This window comes from Ranitomeya variabilis, chromosome 5, assembly GCF_051348905.1.
Source record: "Ranitomeya variabilis isolate aRanVar5 chromosome 5, aRanVar5.hap1, whole genome shotgun sequence".
Taxonomy (NCBI): Eukaryota; Metazoa; Chordata; class Amphibia; order Anura; family Dendrobatidae; genus Ranitomeya; species Ranitomeya variabilis.
Genome location: NC_135236.1, coordinates 417,963,181 through 417,986,855, shown reverse-complemented (window position 1 = coordinate 417,986,855; position 23,675 = coordinate 417,963,181). Strand labels below are relative to the sequence as shown.

Sequence of the window (23,675 nt, the reverse complement as noted above, 5' to 3'; positions counted from 1 at the left end):
AGTGACTGACAGTCTTTTCTGTATGTCTGTGCATGCTGAGGTAGCTGTCAATCACAGAGTAGGACGGCCCACTCTAATAATGCATACATATACACCAAGGATTTCAATACATAAAATACAATTTGTATGGAATCTTTTCCATGAAACCTATATATTAGTCTGTTCATCATCTATTTTCCTAGACCACGCTGTATACAGATCTGACTGTATGTGCAACGTGACTGGTTCCCCTTAAGGCTCCTACCAATCCCTATATGCAGTTCCCGATCCTCGATTCCCCGAGTGTGGTATACTATGTGTACTCTTTCTTACAGCAGCATTGGTATCTTCATCCTTCTCTCCTACCTCCATGAGTGCATACAGCCTAAGCTCGCTCAACACGGGGACTCTACCTCGCAGTCTGTACCCTACCAGTCCACGAGGAACGCTAATGAGAAGGCGAATGAAGAAGAAGGACTTCAAAAGCTCATGTAAGTTGTTCCACAACGCTTTCCTTTTCTGCAGTATATTATAAGGGTACTATACATTGTAACTGTTATCACTGCAAAGACTACATTGTAAAATCTTGTACTTTGATAAATCTCCTACAGGATTAATTTAAAGGGCTTGTCCGTGACTTGAAATTTTTCTAAATCTATCAATAACATGTTTTGTTTTGTTTTTTTTATTGCAAAACAATTAGCTTAATACCTTTTTTTTATTTTGAGCATAAGCGTCTGATTTTAGTTGTGACTTTTTTGTGTCTGGGGTTTGTCAGAACGACATTTTGCATCATGTACAATGCTGCCCTGCACTGCACCATCCTTTTCCTTGTTTGCTCTCTCCATACCTCCAGTAATACCCACCCATAGACTGCCATCACCGAACATAGTTGCCATATGTCATGATGACTTTTTTCAACTTCAATTAGGTGTCTGCATTACAAGGATTAATGCTAATAACTGTAATAACTGATGGCTGAAAGCTTGTACATCTGACAGCTATCTCTTATGACTCCCTCATACACATGAACAAGCAGATTGGGCAACTGGATTCCAACTGATTTCACTTCAGTAGGAGCTAAGCTGCAGTAACCGGGAATACATACTAAACCGTATCCCGCCCGTAGTGATTTGGCTATGTGTATACACATCTGAAACAGGAGGTGGAAACAGCTTATAGGACATCAATAATGAAGTCCTGGACAACCCCTTTTAGTAACTAATGGAAAACACATTTCATTCTATACTTCAAGAGGACCTTTCACCAAAGTTTTCATGTTGAACTGGACACATGATGTAATAGTGGCTTCAAAGCGGAATAAAAGGCTTTTTATTTGTTTTTTTTTGTCGCTTTCACTTCTACATTGAGGAGATATTGGCATTTAACATTTAAAGTATTTAACACCTAATGATTTAAGTATTGTTAAGTCCAAGTGGGTGTTACCAGAGTTTCACTGAAGGCGTGTAATGATGCTATCCAGTCATACTCTATTACTCAGGCAACAACACAACAGAAAAAGAAAACGCCCCCACTATAGCTTACAGCAGGTTTCTCTGTGTGTGTGATGTAATAATACAGCCCTGAGCTCCTGGTCTAACCTCCTGCATGATTAGAAAGCACTGATGACCAACACCATTCAGATAAGGTCTCTGAGGGAAGAGGGGCAGCACAGCTGCGTTTAGTTGTGTTATACTGCAAACCCCTCTATCAGCTCTCCTCCTCTCATAACTGGGTCACCTCTGCTGTACTGCTCCTCCCCCACATTGTCTATCTGGACATCACATTTTTGTATTCAACTTGTAATCACTCTACAGTGAGGTCAGAGCAGGATGTAGGAATATGTCTCACACAGGCATAGCCCAGAACAGACTGCTCCTGTGTGAGATGTGATAATTGTATGCTCTCACTGCACAACGAGTACTAATTGCTGTGATTACAGCTGACGTAAGTGTGATTACAACTCACACACTGAAAAACCTCTAAGCTATTGTGTGGCATGTTCTTTTTCCTGTGTGTTGCTGTCTGCTTATGATTGGTCAGCATCATACATAGGTTCAAGCCCACAGTGAAATCTGTCTGATAACACTCACTTAACTTAAAGGGGTATTCTCGTCTCCAAGATCCTATTCCAATTTGTAGTAGGTGTAGTAATAATAATATTAGCAAATACCTCCAATTAGAAATGTATCACGTGCAGGGCATTGCAGTAGTTTAAATAGAGTGGCATGTACAAGTTTGTCCACCCCTGGTCAAAATTACAGTTATTGTGAACAGTTAAGCAAGTTGAAGTTTAGATGACCTCTAAAATGCCTAAAGTTAAAGATGACACATTTACTTTGTATTTTAGGCTAAAAATATATATGTTGTTGTTTTTCACATTTTAAAGATTTCAAAAAGGAAAATCGGCTGATGCAAAAGCTTGGGCACCCTTGGAGATTTGTGTGCTTAGATAACTTTGACCAAGGGTTCAGATCTTAACTCTCCTGTTAGGGTTATGGCTTGTTCACTATCATCATTAGGAAAAGCCAGGTGATGCAAATTTCCCAGCATTATAAAAACCCAACCTCCTCTAACCTTGTGCCAAAAAAACAGCAGCCATGGGTTCTTCTAAGCAGCTGCCTAGCACTCTGAAAATTAAAATTAATGGAGGCATACAAAGCAGGAGAAGGCTATAAGAAGACAGCAAAGTTTTCTCAAGTTGCCCTTTCCACAGTTCGAAATGTAATCAAGAAATGGCATTTAACAGGAACAGTGGAGGTCAAGATAAGGTCTGGAAGACCAAGTAGAATTTCAGTAAGAGCTGCTCGTAGGATTGCCAGACAGGCAAATAAGAACCCCAATTGATTGCAAGAGACCTTGAGAAAGATTTAGCAGTCTCTGGACTTGTGGTACATTGTTCTACTGTTCAGAGACACCTGAACAAATATGTCCTTCAATACCTCCAATTAGAAATGTATCATGTGCAGGGCATAGCAGTAGTTTAAATAGAGTGGCATGTACAAGTTTGTCCACCCCTGGTCAAAATTACAGTTATTGTGAACAGTTAAGCAAGTTGAAGTTTAAATGACCTCTAAAATGCCTAAAGTTAAAGATGACACATTTACTTTGTATTTTAGGCTAAAAATATATATGTTGTTGTTTTTTACATTTTAAAGATTTCAAAAAGGAAAATGGGCTGATGCAAAAGCTTGGGCACCCTTGGAGATCTGTGTGCTCAGATAACTTTGACCAATGGTTCAGATCTTAACTATCCTGTTAGGGTTATGGCTTGTTCACTATCATCATTAGGAAAAGCCAGGTGATGCAAATTTCCCAGCATTATAAAAACCCTGCCTCCTCTAACCTTGTGCCAAAAAACAGCAGCCATGGGTTCTTCTAAGCAGCTGCCTAGCACTCTGAAAATTAAAAATAATGGAGGCATACAAAGCAGGAGAAGGCTATAAGAGGAGAGCAAAGTGTTCTCAAGTTGCCCTTTCCACAGTTCGCAATGTAATCAAGAAATGGCATTTAACAGGAACAGTGGAGGTCAAGATAAGGTCTGGAAGACCAAGTAAAATTTCAGTAAGAGCTGCTCGTAGGATTTCTAGACAGGCAAATAAGAACCCCAATTGATTGCAAGAGACCTTGAGAAAGATTTAGCAGTCTCTGGACTTGTGGTACATTGTTCTACTGTTCAGAGACACCTGAACAAATATGGCCTTCATGGAGGAGTCATCAGAAGAATTCAGCATCAGAAGTATGCAAAAGAACATCTAAAGAAGCCTGATGCATTTTGGTAACCTGTGGACTGATGAGGTTAAAATTGATCATTGTGGCCAAAGAGTTCTAAGGTATGTGTGGAGATAAAAGGACACAGAAATTCAGGAAAAGAGCATCTCGACAACCAGTAAGCATGGGGGTGGTTCAAGTCATGCTTTGGGGTTGTGTTTCAGCCAATGGCACAGGGAACATTTCATGGGTAGAGGGAAGACGGGTTTCAATGAAATTTCAACAAATTGTTGATACAAACATAACATGATGTGTATAAAAGCTGATCTTAAAGGGATCCTGTCACCCCCCTCAGGCGTTTGTAGCTAAAAGAGCCACCTTGTGCAGCACAAATGCTGCATTCTGACAAGGTGGCTCTTTTAGTTATGATGCCTGCACACGCTGACATAGTCACTTATAAAATGTGCCCCCTCTTACCCTGAAATCGCCAGGGAGGCGGGACTTTACTTCCTAATCAGACGCAGCACAGCCGTCACTCCGGGTCTGTGCGCGCCGGGCGCCGCCTCCTCTTGCTGTATTATCGTCCCCGGCGCCTGCGCTGTAAGTACAAAGGGCAGCGCAACTGTGCACGCCCGAAAAAAAAACTTAATGCGCAGGCGCCGGGGATGATAATGCAGGAAGAGGAGGCGGCGCCCAGGCGCCTGGTCATATGTTTGGGTGTGTATCTGACAGCATTTTCAGATTCTAGATGTTGGTGTTTTCCGTCCTGCCTTCATAGGTCTAACGCAGGGGTGGGGAACCTCGGCTCTCCAGCTGTTATAAAACTACAACTCCCAGCATGCCCTAGCAATAACGGTTAGTACTGTGCTCTTGGTACAGCCTCTCTATTGGTTCAAATCACGGCACTTACAGTGTGTTTTATATTAGGCTATGTGTGTTACCAGGGTATTGTGCTCTTATATCTTTGCTTTGCAGGTGAACAGGCACTTTTTGCTGGTCATAGGTATTGAATTTAATATTGTCTACGATCAGGCTGTCACTTTAGGCCATTATCTTTAGTGGGCATGCTCATTATATTCCCTTAGGGTTTGTGCGGGTTTCTGTGCCTTATTTTGGGCTGTTGTGTCTATGGGGTCATTTTGTTAACCCCTGTTTTAGATGTTTTTAATGTGTTTGCTTTGCCTTTTGTATTTTCATGTGTTTAATAAAGCTGTGTTTTATGGCAATTAGTGTGGTGACTCCCATGCATAAGGCCTACCTTTCCCTTCAAACTGTTCACTTGCAGGAAGAGGAGGCGGGGCGCACAGGCACAAAGTGACGGCTGTGCTGCGTCTGATTAGGAAGGAGAGTCCCACCTCCGTGGCAATTTCAGGGTATGTGGGGGCACATTTTATAAGTGATTATTTCAGCCTGTGCAGGCATCATAACTAAAAGAGCCACCTTGTCAGAATGCAGCATTTGTGCTGCACAAGGTGGCTCTTTTAGTTACAAATGCCTGAGGGGGGTGACAGGTTCCCTTTAAAAAGGGGATGGTTTCTACGAGTGGATAATTATCCTAAACACACGTCAAAATCCACAATAGACTACCTCAAAAGGTGCAAGCTGAAGGTTTTACAATGGCCCTCACAGTCCCCTGATCTTAACATCATTGAAAATCTCTGGCCAGACCTCAAAATAGCAGTACACGCAAGACGACCCAGGAATCTCACAGAACTGGAAGAATTTTCCACGGAAGAATGGATAAAAATCCCTCAAATAAGAATTGAAAGACTCTTGTCTGGCTTCAAAAACCCTTTACAAGCTGTGATACTTTAAAAAGAGGGTGCTACCAGGTACTAAGCATGCTGGGTGCCCAAACATTTGCATTGGTCCATTTTTCTTTTTGTAATTTTTAAAATGTAAAAGATGAATATATATATATACACACTAGATGGTGGCCCGATTCTAACGCATCGGGTATTCTAGAATATGCATGTCCACGTAGTATATTGCCCAGCCACGTAGTATATTGCCCAGTGACGTAGTATATTGCACAGCCACGTAGTATGTTGCCCAGCCACGTAGTATATTGCCCAGCCACGTAGTATACAGCACAGAGCCACGTAGTATATTGCACAGTTGCGTAGTATACAGCACAGAGCCACGTAGTATATTGCACAGCCACGTAGTATATTGCACAGCCACGTAGTATATTGCACAGCCACGTAGTATATTGCACAGCCACGTAGTATACAGCACAGAGCCACGTAGTATATTGCCCAGTTACGTAGTATATTGCCCAATGACGTAGTATATTGCCCAGTGACGCAGTATATTGCCCAGTGACGTAGTATATTGCCCAGCCACGTAGTATACAGCACAGAGCCACGTAGTATATTGCACAGCGACGTAGTATACAGCAAAGAGCCACGTAGTATATTGCCCAGTTACGTAGTAGATTGCCCAGTTACGTAGTAGATTGCCCAGTTACGTAGTAGATTGCCCAGTTACGTAGTAGATTGCCCAGTTACGTAGTATATTGCCCAGTTACGTAGTATATTGCCCAGTGACGTAGTATATTGCCCAGGGGCGTAGTATATTGCCCAGCCATGTAGTATACAGCACAGAGCCACGTAGTATATTGCACAGCGACGTAGTATACAGCACAGAGCCACGTAGTATATTGCCCAGCCACGTAGTATACAGCACAGAGCCAAGTAGTATATTGCACAGCCACGTAGTATATTGCATAGCCACGTAGTATATTGCACAGCCACGTAGTATATTGCAGAGCGACGTAGTATACAGCACAGAGCCACATAGTATATTGCCCAGTTACGAAGTATATTGCCCAGCTACGTAGTATATTGCCCAGCTACGTAGTATATTGCCCAGCTACGTAGTATATTGCCCAGTGACGTAGTATATTGCCCAGTGGCGTAGTATATTGCCCAGTGACGTAGTATATTGCCCAGTGACGTAGTATATTGCCCAGCCACGTAGTATACAGCACAGAGCCACGTAGTATATTGCACAGCGACGTAGTATATTGCCCAGTTACGTAGTATATTGCCCAGTTACGTAGTATATTGCACAGTGACGTAGTATATTGCCCAGTGACGTAGTATATTGCCCAGTGACGTAGTATACAGCACAGAGCCACGTAGTATATTGCACAGCGACGTAGTATACAGCACAGAGCCACGTAGTATATTGCCCAGCCACGTATGTCACAGGTTAAAAAATAAACCTATACTCACCTTCCGAGGGGCCCCTTGTAGTTCTGTGTTCTGTTCAGGCGGAAGCTTCCGGTCCGAGGGTGTGATGACGTCACGATCACATGACTGTGACGTCACAGCAGGTCCTTCTCGCGCAGGGCCTGCGATGACGTCGCAGTCACATGACCGTGACGTCATGGCAGGTCCTTGTCGCACACCAACCTTAGCACCGGAACCTGCCGCTTGCATGGAGCGGTCACCGGAGCGTCGGAAAGGCGGCAGAAGGTGAGTATATAATGATTTGTTATTTTTTTATTATTATTTTTAACACTAGATGTTTTTACTATTGAGGCTGCGTAGTCATAGGCAGCCTCAATAGTAAAAACTTGGTCACACAGGGTTAATAGCGGCGGTAACGGAGTGAGTTACCCGCGGCATAACGCGGTCCGTTACCGCCGGCATTAACCCTGTGTGAGCCGTGACTGCGGGGAGTATGGAGCGGGCGCCGAGCACTGACTGCAGGGGAGTAGGGAGGGACTAATCGGACTGTGCCCGTCGCTGATTGGTCGGCGCAGCCATGACAGGCAGCTGGCGAGACCAATCAGCTAATGAATATCCGCGACGGAAGTTGCCGACAGAAAGACGGAAGTACCCCTTAGACAATTATATATAGAGATATATATATATATACAGTGCCTACAAGTAGTATTCAACCCCCTGCAGATTTAGCAGGTTTAATAAGATGCAAATAAGTTAGAGCCTTCAAACTTCAAACAAGAGCAGGATTTATTAACAGATGCATAAATCTTACAAACCAAAAAGTTTTGTTGCTCAGTTAAATTTTTATAAATTTTAAACATAAAAGTGTGGGTCAATTATTATTCAACCCCTAGGTTTAATATTTTGTGGAATAACCTTTGTTTGCAATTACAGCTAATAATCGTCTTTTATAAGACCTGATCAGGCCGGCACAGGTCTCTGGAGTTATCTTGGCCCACTCCTCCATGCAGATCTTCTCCAAGTTATCTGGGTTCTTTGGGTGTCTCATGTGGACTTTAATCTTGAGCTCCTTCCACAAGTTTTCAATTGGGTTAAGGTCAGGAGACTGACTAGGCCACTGCAACACCTTGATTTTTTGCCTCTTGAACCAGGCCTTGGTTTTCTTGGCTGTGTGCTTTGGGTCGTTGTCTTGTTGGAAGATGAAATGACGACCCATCTTAAGATACTTGATGGAGGAGCGGAGGTTCTTGGCCAAAATCTCCAGGTAGACCGTGCTATCCATCTTCCCATGGATGCGGACCAGATGGCCAGGCCCCTTGGCTGAGAAACAGCCCCACAGCATGATGCTGCCACCACCATGCTTGACTGTAGGGATGGTATTCTTGGGGTCGTATGCAGTGCCATCAAGTCTCCAAATGTCAGGTGTGTGGTTGGCACCAAAGATCTCGATCTTGGTCTCATCAGACCAGAGAACCTTGAACCAGTCAGTCTCAGAGTCCTCCAAGTGATCATGAGCAAACTGTAGACGAGCCTTGACATGACGCTTTGAAAGTAAAGGTACCTTACAGGCTCGTCTGGAACGGAGACCATTGCGGTGGAGTACGTTACTTATGGTATTGACTGAAACCAATGTCCCCACTGCCATGAGATCTTCCCGGAGCTCCTTCTTTGTTGTCCTTGGGTTAGCCTTGACTCTTCAGACAAGCCTGGCCTTGGCACGGGAGGAAACTTTCAAAGGCTGTCCAGGCCGTGGAAGGCTAACAGTAGTTCCATAAGCCTTCCACTTCCGGATGATGCTCCCAACAGTGGAGACAGGTAGGCCCAACTCCTTGGAAAGGGTTTTGTACCCCTTGCCAGCCTTGTGACCCTCCATGATCTTGTCTCTGATGGCCTTGGAATGCTCCTTTGTCTTCCCCATGTTGACCATGTATGAGTGCTGTTCACAAGTTTAGGGAGGGTCTTAAATAGTCAGAAAAGGCTGGAAAAAGAGATAATTAATCCAAACATGTGAAGCTCATTGTTCTTTGTGCCTGAACTACTTCTTAATAGTTTAGGGGAATCAAACAGAATTCTGGTGGGTTGAGGGGTTGAATAATAAATGACCCTCTGAAAATACTTTTCCCAATTTAAAAAAAAAATAAACAAAGAAATAACATTCTTTTTTGCTGCAGTGCATTTCACACTTCCAGGCTGATCTACAGTCCAAATGTCACAATGCCAAGTTAATTCCAAATGTGTAAACCTGCTAAATCTGCAGGGGGTTGAATACTACTTGTAGGCACTGTATATATACACCGTATGTACTCAGGCTGGCTAGCAGCCGTAAATCATGCAGCTGCGTCAACAAAAACTAAATCTCCAAGCAGTTACAAATACTCGGAGACCACCCGAGCGTGCTCGGAAAAATTCGAGCAACGAGTACACTCGCTCATCACTACTCTATTATTCCCGCTACTCCTTAGAGTACCATATATACTCGAGTATAAGCCGACCCCCCTAATTTTGCCACAAAAAACTGGGAAAACTTAATGACTCGAGTATAAGCCTAGGGTGGGAAATGCAGCAGCTACCGGTAAATGTCAAAAGTAAAAATAGATGCCAATAAAAGTAAAATTAATTGACACATCAGTAGGTTAAGTGTTTTTGAATATCCATATTGAATCAGGAGCCTCATAAGATGCTCCATAAAGTTTATGATGGCCCCATAAGATGCTCCATATACAAATATGCCCCATATAATCCTGCATAAAGGTTAATAATGGCCCCAAAAGATGCTCCATAGACACATTTGCCCAATATAATGTTGCACAATGGTTGATTATGGCCCCATAAGATGCTCCATAAAGATATTTGCCCCATATAGTGCTGCACAAACCTTGATTATGGCCCCATAAGATGCTCCATACAGACACTTGCCCCATATACCGTAATGATCCCAAACGTTAATTATGGCCCCATAAGATGCTCCATAAAGATATTTGCCCCATATAGTGCTGCACAAACGTTAATTATGGCCCCAAACAGACACTTGCCCCATATAGTGCTGCACAAACGTTGATTATGGCCCCATACAGACACTTGCGCCATTATAGTGCTGCACAAACGTTATGGCCCCATAAGATGCTCTATACAGACACTTGCCCCATATAGTGCTGCACAAATGTTATGGCCCCGTAGATGCTCCATACAGACACTTGCCCCATTTGCTGTTGCTGCAATAAAAAATAAAAAAAAATCACATACTCACCTCTCTGTCGCTCAGGCCCCCGGCAGTTTCTATATTCACCTGCTCCTCATTCCGGCGCCGCTCCCAACTTCAGCGTCTTCTGCACTGATGTTCAGGCAGAGGACGCGCACTAACCTCGTCACCGCGCCCTCTGACCTGAGCATCACTGCAGAAGACGCTGAAGGCGGAGCGGCGCCGGAACGAGGAGCAGGTGAATATCGCGCAGCGCTCCCCCTCCACGTTATACTCACCTGCTCCTGGCGTGGTGCAGTCCCTGCTTCCCCGGCGCTGCAGCTTCTTCCTGTACTAAGCGGTCACCGTTACCGCTCATTATAGTAAATTAATATGCAGCTCCACCCCTATGGGAGGTGCAGCCACATATTCATTACTGTAATGAGCGGTACCATGTGACTGCTCAGTACAGGAAGAAGATGGGGCGCCGAGCAGCCAGGGACCTGCAGGGACCGTGCCAGGAGCAGGTGAATATAATTAGACAGCTCCCCCTCCCCTGCCGACCCCTGGGTATGACTCGAGTATAAGCCGAAAGGGGGACTTTCAGCCCAAAAACATGGGGTGAAAATCTCGGCTTATACTCGAGTATATACGTTTTGTTTTTGTTTTTTTTTTCATAAAATACAAAGGAAATGTGTTATCTTTAACGTTAGGCCCTTTAGAGATCATTTAATCTTCAACTTGCTTAACTTTTCACAATAACAGTAAATTTGACAAGGGGTGCCCAAACTATTACATGCCATTGTATCCATGGTTACAGCTACTAAAAACTAACTGTCACTATATGAGTGGTCGTTACCATACAAAAGCTACTGTAATGCCTTGCACATAGGATAAGTGATATAACTAATCAGAAGAATTATGCTACATTTCTAATTAGAAGTATTCGCTAATATTATTATTATTACACCTAATAGATATTGGGATAGGAACAAAAATTAACTATTAACTTAAATACCAAATATTTTGAATGCCAATATCTTTACAATGGAGATGCTACATTTTTCCACTCTGCAGTCATGATTTCATCCTGTGTCCAGTTGAACATGGAAAACTCGGTGTACCGGAATACCGAAAGGATTAATGACTGATTCATGATATCTGTTATGGATCTTATGAAAATGGCCACCATGACTCCAGTGTGAACGGAGCCTTTCTCCATTTACAAAGCCTCACTGTGATTATTGTTAATGACTAATCAGTTAAAAAAAGGACTTTGTTAAATAAACTGAGCAAGTTCCATTTACAGCATGTAGCAATGTTCTCAATTAGTTGCTGTTGCCTGGCTAATTGACTTTTCATCATCACCCGTTTTGAGTAAACTGTGCGTGCCGATTTCACAGCAGCCGCTCGTTTGTTCTGAAATATTTTCTGTTAAACAATAAATGATACTACTTGTTAATAATAATCTCTGACTGAGCTCTTCCTATGGATGGAGAATGATGTCTCGGTGAGTTCTTTCAGGCACGTTATCTGTAGGACGTATGGAGAACTAATCATGGACATCCTATATGAGATGATGACGATACCTTTAAATTGCAACATTTCTCCACCAGTGAATCTCAGATGTTAATGATCCTCATACTATGGACCTCAAGGCCCCACTACTAGAGCAATAAATTGAAACGTACAGTGAATTCTTTGTAGGATGAATCTCAAAATCAATCTCCTGATTGTATTGCTTTGATAGCAAAAATGGACATCAAGATATCCTTTATGAACAGCGTCATTTTACAAGGGAAACTTTGTTGGTCATGCTGTCCCACTCATTGCATTGCTGGGATGAATGGTGGCTGTTCATACCTGGGTATAGAAAACGATAAAGTAGGCACTACTAATTAGTGGTGCTCAAGTAGGTGCCCAAACCGTGTTAGTTTGATAGATAAACTTAGCACACACAGAACGTAGATGTTATGAAATTTAATGAGGTAAAGTACATACAGTAGACGTTTCGGTCTGTTCAGACCTTCATCAATGTACCTCACACAAATATTTGTGAGTCTCAGTGTCATATATTGTAGATAGGGGTTCCCTATGATAATGGGTTGACCAGTGACACTGGACAAGCAGTGGATACTGCGTCCATCCAACCACTAACGTCTCTTCACCTGGTGTCACTGCTTTATAACCGGTCAACCCATTATCATAGGGAACCCCCATCTACAATATATGATACTGAGACTCACAAATATTTGTGTGAGGTACATTGATGAAGGTCTAAACAGACCGAAACGTCTACTGTGTACTTTACCTCATTGAATTTCACTGCATCTACGTTCTGTGTGTGCCAAGTTTATCTATCATACCTGGGTATAGACCTGTAAGGCTGAAAGTCCTCATTGGCTGGGTCCTCGTTCCCTATGTATTTGCCATAGCACACAGTCCCCTGTGAGAACTGTTGTCCCCACAAATAATCCCAAATTCTTCTCTAAGCATTACCAGCTGCTAGCTCTGGCACGGTGACAGCCATTCTATTCACTGTCCATCTGTTTGTATGAGAAAAACAATAATATTTTTCTTCTTGAGTAATGTTTCCTTTTTATTATTAGAAATGTTTTTTTCTTAATGGTTAGGAACATTTTATATACTAATGTTTTTTTCTGATGTTGGCCGTTGCAGTGTCCCTGGCATCCAGTACGGTTGGTTTGGCAGGACAGGTCGTCCATACGGAAAGTACAGAAGTGGTGCTGACTGCTGACCCCATAGTAGGATTTGGTATACAACTTCAAGGCAGTGTGTTTGCCACGGAGACCTTGTCTTCTCCACCCTTAATTTCTTATATTGATGTTGACAGTCCAGCTGAAAGGTGAGTTAAAAAGTGTTTTGGTGGCCGATATGGTTTATTTTATAGTCCTTTTGGTTTCTATACTCATATATGTCCTACAAATAGTAATGTTTTTTTCTTTCAGGGAACCTAATGTAGACAAATTAATTCTTGGTACTATAAACATGGTTTTTTGATTTCCTAACTAAGAATTACCAAAGATTTGCTAAGCTGTGCCCACATGTTTTCACTCATGACACCACTTGGATATTACAAGTATCACAGGCATTGAAAAGTAAATCATGGGAATGGGTTAATGCAAATCTAATAAATTAATCTGCATACACCCCTACTGTGTGTTTTTTTCTAATACTGTTACCAGAGTTTGTGAACTTGGACTGCCCAAACATATTAGGTTTCGAGGCAGAACCTCTTAATTTTAGTGAAAGCGACAGATAGGTCCCAATTCAGAAAAGCAATTCTGGCGTAAAATGTGTTGAAAAGTCACAAAATTTTTTACACAATTCAAAGTTGCTAAAAATATTTTGCCACACCATTTTTTTGCCGGTTTTGCCAAAATAGGCAGAGCTGGGACAGAACGTATTGTTACCCCACAGCTTGTCTAACTCATGATGTGGTGTTGCCGTCATTAGAAATCTTACTCTAGTCTCTGACTGGAGAAAGACTTCTGGTGCAACGCACGCCACAAGTTAGACGCTCGTGATTCATTAAGAGGTGTCAGACTCTATAGAAAATGTCAGAATTTTTGGAACAAAGAATTTTGTTTTAGTATATGGAATTGTGCATATTATATAAGAAGAAAATCAAATGTTTGAATTGTAATGTATTCGTAAAAATCGGATGCCATACTTGATGGTCTGTATGGCATGTGATGTTTTTCCCGCACTGTCCGACTTCGGGGTGAAATCTCAGCATGCTGCATTATTTTTTTCATGCCAAATACAGCTGTGAAAATCCGACGGCCTGCATGGCCTCATTGAATAACATTGGTCCGTGTGCAATATCTGTTTATTGGATTGCACTCGCCCGATTAATGCGGAAGTGTGAGCGGGCCCTAACTGATGATTACTGGCCATGTGAGCATAGCCTCAGTCTCATGCATGTATGTGGCTGCTCAGTCTGGGTCAGGAGACCCGCTAACAGTCTGCACATTGTATTAGGACAATGGAAGACGACCGGCGTTAGTAAATGTTCTCCATTGTTGCCATCTTAGTAGAGCCCTGACAATGTGAGCTGCATCCTTCATTATTTTCTGAGACTGCCTTATGCATTTAGAGAAAAAAATGTTTTCCATGCCCCTGTTTTGATAAATGAGGTCTGTGAGATTCGTTATGAGGCGAACGCTGTATTGTATGCCATGTAGTGACAATATGTAAACTCCTTTCTTCATGTTAATAGTTACCTAAATGCAGCCTGTGTAGAACATAAACTTTCCATCTACCCCCAAGAAAGTCAAATCTGCATGTCCCCAGGGAGCCGCGCTCTACTGCTTCAAAGCCGGAGTGGCGCTAGTCTTTACAGTGTAGGTGTATACACGGCGGGGATTAATATTCATGCTAGGACTGAAGGTGCCCGCGGTGTGAAATTGGCATGTGTGAATGCGTCTATTGCAAACATCCAGGCTATTTTCCCGCTCACTGGAGCCTTTGCTTCCCCCAATGACTATGTGAACGGGTACAGAGCGTCTTCCTTTCTCGCTACTGTTTGAGTAAAATTCTTTCTTTTTTTCCGGACAGCAAATTTATCAAAGCTTTTTGTTTGTAATACTTTTCTTGGCTCGTAATAAATTATGCAGGATCATTCACTCTGCGTGCAGCACATAATGAAATTTCTGTCCTGACAATAAAATATCATGTTCTTGATCTGGTATGAGAAGATTAACAAGTTCCAAAGGCTTTATCATGCAGGCTTTTCCATCGGGGGGCCTCAGGCTATATTAATTACAAAAGCGAACATGCGCTGAGAGGGGCTGCCACATTGAGGTCTCTAATATTATCCCAGCCATTGGGGAGCTTTCATCAGTCAGCACTATGTGTGAGCTCTGATCACATCCCAAGAAAATACTGCTCGTGAATTATTAATTACCTCTGTAGGACATTTTGCAGGCATCCAAAACTCACAGGTTGCTTTATATACAGAATTGGGGGGGGGGGTTCTTTTTCTTACAAGGGGCAATCCACACAGTGGGTCCCTTTACGCACTAGACTGTTACTTATACTCTATGTAAGTCCCCTGTTAATATTCTTATAATTTATTAATAAATTTATATATATGTCCTCGTAGATGTGGAGTTATACAGGTAGGAGATCGAGTGATGGCGATAAATGGGGTCCAGACGGAGGACAGCACCTTTGAGGAGGCCAATCAACTGCTAAGAGATGCAACTATTGCTGGGAAAGTCACCCTGGAAATAGAATTTGATGTTGCAGGTTAGTTGCTTAACAATTAATATGTTTAATGATGAGACATCCTACGGGACTGTGGTAAACTATATAAGTGCTCTATGAGCCAAGTATGTAGCCTAGGAGTCATCATAAGCCATAGGATAGGCAAGGCTTAAGGCGTCTTATTGCTAGGACGTTAGGCCTAGATTAGGTAATTGTTCTGTACACTTTGGTGCTTTTGGCCTGACCAGTATTGGTTGAGTATAGGTGGACATAACAAATATACGCATTATTTATGGGTAAGAATGAGCGGACCTGTCAATGTTTGGGTTGGAGCGAACTTTAGTCCAAAGTTCGGTTAGGAGACCAGAACTCTACCCAAACCCAATAGAAGTCACTTTGCTGCGGTAAAATGGTCGTAGTAAGGGCTAGGGATCTCTCTCTTTACAGTTCGGGTTCGCTCATCTCTATTTATGGGTTTATTAGAGCTAATGAAGGACAGCAATCTTGGGTCTCATTTTTGAGTATGCTTTCACGTAACCCATAAACCAGGGAACCAAAAACGGTGACATTTCACCATTACTGTCCAGGGTGCTTTTTCTTGTATGGTGATGATGGAACATATACAGCTACAGTTGTTTTTACTATTAGGAGTAGAGTTCTCCAAACTAAGTACAATGTCCCAAGAAATGTGATTATTGACAGTCTTTTTTCCCTCTGCCTTAGAGTCTGTGATACCAAGCAGTGGGACATTCCATGTTAAACTACCAAAGAAACACAATGTGGAACTTGGCATCACCATTAGCTGTAAGTAAATATATTGACAATAGATTCACATTGTTACCTCCCAATCAATCTCTATGTACAACCTAATAATCTGAATAGAACACAGAAATTGAAAATCATTGCAGGCTGACAAGATATTTTCAATATGATCTCAGGCTTATGAATCCTAGCCTTAATTCCATAACTAGAAATCAGTCATTCACAATCTATGTGCCTCATATTTCCAACTCCATCGTTTGTTGTGGTTACTGTCATTTCATGAAATTTTAAATAAATCAATAGTACAGGCAAGTATTAAAAACTCCCCACTAACTTTGTAATATATCTTATCAGAGAAAGCTACTTCTTCTCCACTCATGAGCCTCTTCTTCCCCTCCCCCACTACCCTCGGAGCTCATCATTCACTCTGAAAAGACCCCAGCTCAAAGCTATATTGATAGAATCAAGATGGAATGTCAAAAAAGTAGGATTTCAGGTGTCAGGTTACTCAGCACATTGAAGACTATGGAGAGGGAACGGGAAGAAGTACTTGACACAGTGAGGGAAAAGGCAGACAGACCGGCAGATCGTACTCCAGCTTGTAGGAAACTTACAGTATGTACTCTTGTATAAGTCAAGTTTTTCAGCACATTTTTTTGTGCTGAAAACATTGTCCCAGTTTATGGCGGGGGAAGGGGAGGAGCAAAGTAGCGGGTCACAGGAGGCAGGAGCTGGTGGGTGCGGCTGAAGCCTGTGCCTGCTGCTAAGGAGAAATTAATATTCACTGCACTGGCAATGAATAGTCATTTCTCTTATAGCGCACACAGTTACAGCTGCAGCCGCTGACTTCCAGAAGCTGCCGGGCTCTCACGGTGCCAGCTCATTAAGGTAATGAATATTCACATCTCTCCACTCCCATAGGCGTGGAGAGAAGTGAATATTCATTCTCTTAATGAGCGGGGACATGTGATCGCAGGAGCTGCTGGAAGCCGGAATGAGATGCTGCAAGGGCATGCAGGAAATATAAGTAGGATGGGTTTTTTTATATGCTTTTCTCATGGGAGCCATATATACAAGGATGGGGATGAGGAACCATGCATACAAGGGTGTGAATAAGGAGCTATGCATACAAGGATGGAAATAATCTATGCATGCAAGGATGGGAATAAGGAGCCCATGCATACAAGGATGGGAATAAGGAGCCATGCATCCAAGGATGGGGAGGATGAACCATGCATACAAGGATAGGGATAAGGAGCCATGCATACAAGGATGGGAATAAGGAGCCATGCATACAAGGATGGGAATAAGGAGCCATGCATACGAGGATGGAGAGGAGGAACCATGCATACAAGGATGGGGATAAGGAGCCATGCATACAAGGATGGGGATAAGGAGCCATGCATACAAGGATGGGAATAAGGAGCCATGCGTACAAGGATGGGGATTAGGGAACAATGCATACCCGGATTATACTCGAGTCAATACGTTTTTCAGTTTTTCGATGCAAAATTGGGTGCCTCGGCTTTTACTCGGGTTGACTTATACACGAGTAAATACAGTATTTCACCTCAGTGCTGGATTCATATTCACATTTCTGGGTACTGTGTATAGGAGACATCATTGCAGCTAGTCTCCATCCACTAGCTCAGAGAGAACTGAAAATTAGAGAGCCCACAGAAGAGGAAACTGGTGAAAATGCAGTATACAAGTTATGTAATGGTCAGAAATTGTCTTAATACTGATGTACATACGTGGGTCAGCTTAATCTAAAAGGTCATTTGACAAAGTATGCTATAACAATTATCAGTAAAATGCTATGTAAAATGCACTAGAACGCTGAACATAAGTGACATGATTTTCAAGAGCCTTTTCACTTGTAGATTATTCCACCATATTGCATTAATACTTGTCGATTATCTGCAAGCCATCTCCTAGATATGTCTCTGGAGGCACAGATCTGGCAAATATCACTTTGACCGTCACTGTTATTGTCCAATATAAGAAGGGTCAATGCTGTTTTATACCTGGTGGAAATGTTAATATATTAATATAGATGTTTCACTTTCCTATACAGAGACAGAACATCCCCCCCGGGGCCTTGTGACACATTGCATAGATTAGTTGGAGACAAGTGTTATATGGGACAGTAATGGCATTGATGTCATTGATTTAAATGATCAAACTGCTGAGTAAAAGACAATGGAAGCTACTTACAAATGCATAGCTAAAAGCACAGTATGTGTATAATAAGGATTCATGAATTATGGATGGAGATGGGGTCAGCTGCTGGAAATAGAGATAGGTTGGAGAGGTTTAAGTTAAGTTTCTGCTGTCTTTTTTTCACTTAACGGAAGGAGATAATGTCAGGTTAGGAGCTCCCAGTGGGCATCGCAGGAAGCTGGCATGGCTAACAAGCCATTAAAGTCACTGGGCCCACACACTGCAAGGGGATATGTAGCACAACAGCTTGTTGGTACAAATAGAGGCTGTCATTTTGACGAGCAGATTCTTCATTTGGCAGACAAGCGCAGATGTATTTTGCGTTTTTACAGACTCACATATGCTATCTGAGGCTCCTATCACAACATTTACTTCTGTTTGCAGCTTAATTTTTGCATCAATTTCTTGCTTTTCAATATATAGTTAACAGTGTTGTTGGCAGAAGCCTACATTTTATCTCATTGGTATATACAGTACATGTTCAGGCTGTTATAGAAGTGTATGCAGGGTCATAATGATTAATATACATTATATACTGTTATTTTTAGCGCTTTTCTTCCAATTTGCTGCTGTACGAGCCATGTTACAGACAAGAAATACTGAGACTAGTATTCCCTGGTGCTCCGCTATGTCTACCGGACCCAGAATATGCCATTATCTAGACTCCACGACTTTATAACACGTACATGTTTGTTTTAGGCATGGTTATAATAACTACTATAATAAAAGGGGTTGTTATCTCTTCCATGTACAATATCAAAGACCGCATTATGAGCATCCATATACCACTGTACCAGGGTCTCAAACCTGGCGAATAAAGTGGGCCGCAAATAGGAATAATTGGAAGATGACATTTTCAGTGATACCTTTTTTTTTTCTATATGACTTTTGATCACATTTTATTCAATTTTTTGTGTCTCAGTAATATGGATAGCTACATGCTTCACGTTCTTTTTCACTGTGTTCAACGTACGGGTAGTTGTGCAGTTTTATATCTTGGATCGTTCTGGATGCGGCGATGCCATAGGTGTACTTTTTTGTTCCTTTTGTTTTTACATATAACAGAGATTTTAATGGCAAAATATGTTTCTATTTTTTTCATACTTTATTTTGCTTTTTTTTTTTGTTTGCATAGTCTCTACATGCGACTTTTACTTGCCTGATTGCTGATCTATTATCATTCAAAACTCCTGTACTGCAGGATATTAGATCTGGCAATGTTAGGGCTCATGCAAACAAGGGTATAAATCTGACCCATTATTCAATAGTACTGTTCAGATGAACAATTTGTCTCTCAACCCGACTGTCCGTAAGAGAAGAATCGCAGTGTGCACTACTTTCATCCGAGTCTTCAATGAGACTCAGCCATACAAGTTAACAAAAGTCAAGTCCCACACCCACCTTCAGAGTGGCATCTGATTTCTACTGATTCTATTATAAACCTAGGAAACTGTATGTGATCATGTACATTTTTAATGTAGATGTATGAAAACTGATAGCACATGGATGTCACCCGAACGAAAAAAATAGACACAATGATGACACACTGGTGAAAATTAAAAAAAAAAAAAAAAAGTCTTCAGAGTTTTCTGGATGAAACTTGGGCGAGTTTTCATAAGCTCGTCTACAGTTGGCCTTACACTGCTACTTCTGTTAAACCCTGCTTTTTAGAGAGCTTCACAGGCCACCATAGGTAGCTTACCTGAATACTTAAGAGGCTTAAAAAGTGAGCCCTCTTCATCAGATAACCATCTAAATACGGGTCACTATTGACAGCATTATCTAAGGGGTTAAACGCCCACGATTGGTGCTAATACCGATCAAAGTCTAGGGTGTCAGCTATGATATAAAGATAATACCCATGGATGATGGTGCAAGCTCAATGTACCGTAAATGTATGGCGAACGTGCGGTAGTGGTTAATAAAAATCCTCCCCTCCCTAATCACATACCATACCTCCAGACCACATGTTTGAGACCCTTGTAACATATAATGCAAATAAAAACTGGAGGAGTTGTCCGTAGCAGGTAACAAGGTTTTAGCTTTAATTTCCTTAAAATTTCCAGGTAAGTTTTCCTCTTTCACTTAAAAGTACTGCCTGCCACCTATGTCCACTTTATGACACATATTAGATACCTTGTTTCCTAAAATGTTAGTAATAGGTCTTTAAAAAAGAAAAGCTGATTCTGTAAATGGAATTGGAATTTTTTAAAATTAATAAATACTTTGTGTTTTGTTGTATCCTACAGCTCCATCCAACAGGAAAACTGGCGATCATTTGGTTATTTCAGATATAAAGAAAGGCAGTGTCGCCCACCGGTGAGTGTCGTCCTACAGAGTCAACACTTTAAGGTTTCTAAGTTGTTTTTTTTCCAGTAGACGCATGCTTCCACTTTGCAGTGTACACTGATAGTTAGTTTCTGGGACCAAGGTGGTTAAATTGTAGACATCACTGATTAAAAATATGTCAATAACATATTTAGAGGGAAAATAAGTGGAAATAAAAAAAATGTATGGGATGGTCACCATTATACTGGGGTGAATCAATAATATAAGAAAATGTTCTGAGTACCTGATTTAAAGATATTTTTCCTTTCCTTTAAGGTATAAAAAGGTTCTTTGCTTTTAGAAAAATAGGTCTTTATTTTTCCCATAAAAAAGTACCCCACTCATCTCTATGGGTAGTGTCTGGTGTTTGCAGTTTAGCTCTATTCAAGAGAATGAGGTTGAGCTACTTTTTTAGACGCATGGCCAAACAAACACAAAATTTGCAACAGCATTCTAGAATAAGTACTATGTATGCATACATTATAAAGTGCATATACACTGCTCAAAAGAAAAAAATAAAGGGAACACTTAAACAACATAATGTAACCTCAAGTCAATCACACTTCTGTGAAATTAACCTGTCCAGTTATGAAGCAATACCGATTGTGAATCAGTTTCTCCTGCTGTTGTGCAAATGGAACTGGCAACAGGTAGAAATGATAGGCAATTAGCAAGAGAACCCCTATAAAGGAGGAGTTCTGCAGGTGGTGACCACAGACCATTTCTCTGTTCTCATCCTTTTTGGCTGTTGTTTTGGTCACTTTTAAGATTTTTGTCATTGCTCTCACCCATAGATGTACAGTAGCATGAGGCAGTGTCTACTGTACAACGCACAGACTGTGCTCAGGTAGTGCAGCTCATCCAGGATGGCACATCAGTGCAAGCTATGGCAAGAAGGGTAGCTGTGTCTGTCAGCACAGTGTCCAGTGCATTGAGCAGATACCAGGAGACAGGCCAGTACACAAGGAGACATGGAGGGGGCCATATAAGGGAAACAACCCAGCAGCAGGACTACTACCTCCTCCTTTGTACAGGGAGAATCAGGAGGAGAAGTACCAGAGCTCTGGAAAATGCCTTCAGCAGGCCACTAACACCCATGTGTCTGCTCAAACTGTCAGAAACAGACTCCATGAGGGTGGTATGAGAGCCCAACATCCATAAGTGGGTGTTGTGGTTACAGCCCAACACCATGACACTTGTCAGAGCACATCAAGATTGCCATATTCAACAGAGCAGGTTCACATTGAGCACATGTGACAGAGTCTGTAGACGTTGTGGAGAACATTCTGCTGCCTGCAATATTCTCCAGCATGACCGGTTTGGTAGTGGGTCAGTAATGGTGTGGGAGGCATTTCTTTCGAGGGCCGCCAAGCCCTCCATGTGCTTGCCAGTGGTACCCTGACTGCCATTAGGTACCAGGATGAGAACTTCAGACCCATAGTGAGACCATACACAGGTGCAGTGGGCCCTGGGTTCCCTCTGATGCACGGCAATGCTTGACCTCATGTGGCTGAAGTGTGCCAGCAGTTCTTGCATGAGTAAGGCATTGATGCTATGGACTGGCCTGCCCGTTCTCCAGACCTGAATCCAATCAAGCACATCTGGGACGTCATGTCTCGCTCCATACACCAACCCCACGTTGCACCACAGACTGTCCAGGACTTGGCGGATGCTTTAATCCAGGTCTAACAGGAGATCACTCAGGAGACCATCCGCCACCTCAATTTTGATTTACATTGTTCATTTTGATGTTTTATTGTTCTCAAAGCATTCTACTATGTAATAAATAATGATTTGCAACTGGAATATTTCATTCAGTGAGATCTAGAATGTAATATTTTAGTGTTCCCTTTATTTTTTTGAGCAGTGTATATATGTATACTTATATATGTGAGTGTGTGTGTGTGTGTGTGTGTGTGTGTGTGTGTGTGTGTGTGTGTGTGTGTGTGTGTGTGTGGTGGGGAAAATAAGTATTTGATACACTGCCGATTTTGCACGTTTTCCTACCTACAAAGAATGGAGAGGTCTGTAATTTTTATCGTAAGTACACTTTAACTATGAGAGGCAGAATCTTAAAAAAACAAATCCAGAAAATCACATTGTATGATTTTTACATAATGAATTTGCATTTTATTGCATGAAATAAGTATTTGATACAATAGAAAAACAGAATTTAATGTTTGGTACAGAAACCTTTGTTTGCAATTACAGAGGTCAGACGTTTCCTGTAGTTCTTGACCAAGTTTGTACACACTGCAGCAGGGATTTTGGTCCACTCCTCCATACAGATCTCCAGATCTTTCAGATTTCGGGGATATTGCTGGGCAACACAGAGTTTTAACTCCCTCCAAAGATTTTCTATTGGGTTCAGATCTGGAGACTGGATTACCCTAGCTGTGTGTTTCGGGTCATTGGTACATACACACACATATATGTGAGTGTGTTTATATCTAGATAGCACTTTTAAATGTGCGTTTATTAACAAATGCCATATTTGGGAAAAAAGTGAATGGTTTATGCATCATGCTTACTATATTTAAGACTAAAATAAAATTCATCAAGCTCCACCAATGTATATGTGACTTCATATGATGTTCATAAAATTAAAGAGAAATGCAAGCTATGAATACATTAATAGCTCTGACTTCTTAAAAACAGCACTGGCACCCTGGAATTGGGCGATAAACTTCTTGCCATAGACAACATCCGGCTAGACAATTGCTCAATGGAAGACGCAGTACAAATATTACAGCAATGTGAAGAGCTTGTTAAGCTGAAGATACGCAAAGATGAAGATAACTCTGGTGGGTGAGCAGATCAATGTCTCAATGGCATTTTTATTTGGCTACTGTTTTTTTGGCTGAAACTAAAAGAAGATAAGTTGTTTTTTTCCTCTATAATTCCGGTTCAGAACAGCCTGTTCTTTCTATTGATGGAACCTATCCCAGATGTCACCCAGAAGGCCGCAGTTACCTTAATTGTAAATATGTGCAAAGATTACTTAACATAACACATAAGCCTTGTATTTTCTTATTTTAGCAATAATGTCAGATTTTGCCACTGTA

At 41.7% G+C, this 23,675-nt stretch overlaps 1 protein-coding gene across 10 annotated transcripts in view; it reads left to right on the top strand.

Moving 5' to 3' along the window:
- The window catches only part of GRIP1 (glutamate receptor interacting protein 1), a 787,412-nt gene that overhangs the window by 729,217 nt on the left and 34,520 nt on the right, over positions 1 to 23,675 (top strand). For 6 of the 10 annotated variants that reach the window (XM_077265228.1, XM_077265230.1, XM_077265225.1 and 3 more), the window contains 6 exons: positions 315 to 470; positions 12,745 to 12,931; positions 15,194 to 15,339; positions 16,021 to 16,101; positions 20,532 to 20,601; positions 23,269 to 23,414. In XM_077265228.1, coding sequence (XP_077121343.1) covers positions 315 to 470; positions 12,745 to 12,931; positions 15,194 to 15,339; positions 16,021 to 16,101; positions 20,532 to 20,601; positions 23,269 to 23,414 — 786 coding nt within the window. The remainder of the gene's footprint in view (positions 1 to 314; positions 471 to 12,744; positions 12,932 to 15,193; positions 15,340 to 16,020; positions 16,102 to 20,531; positions 20,602 to 23,268; positions 23,415 to 23,675) is intronic. The other 4 variants (XM_077265231.1, XM_077265226.1, XM_077265232.1 and 1 more) reach the window with 1 other exon arrangement.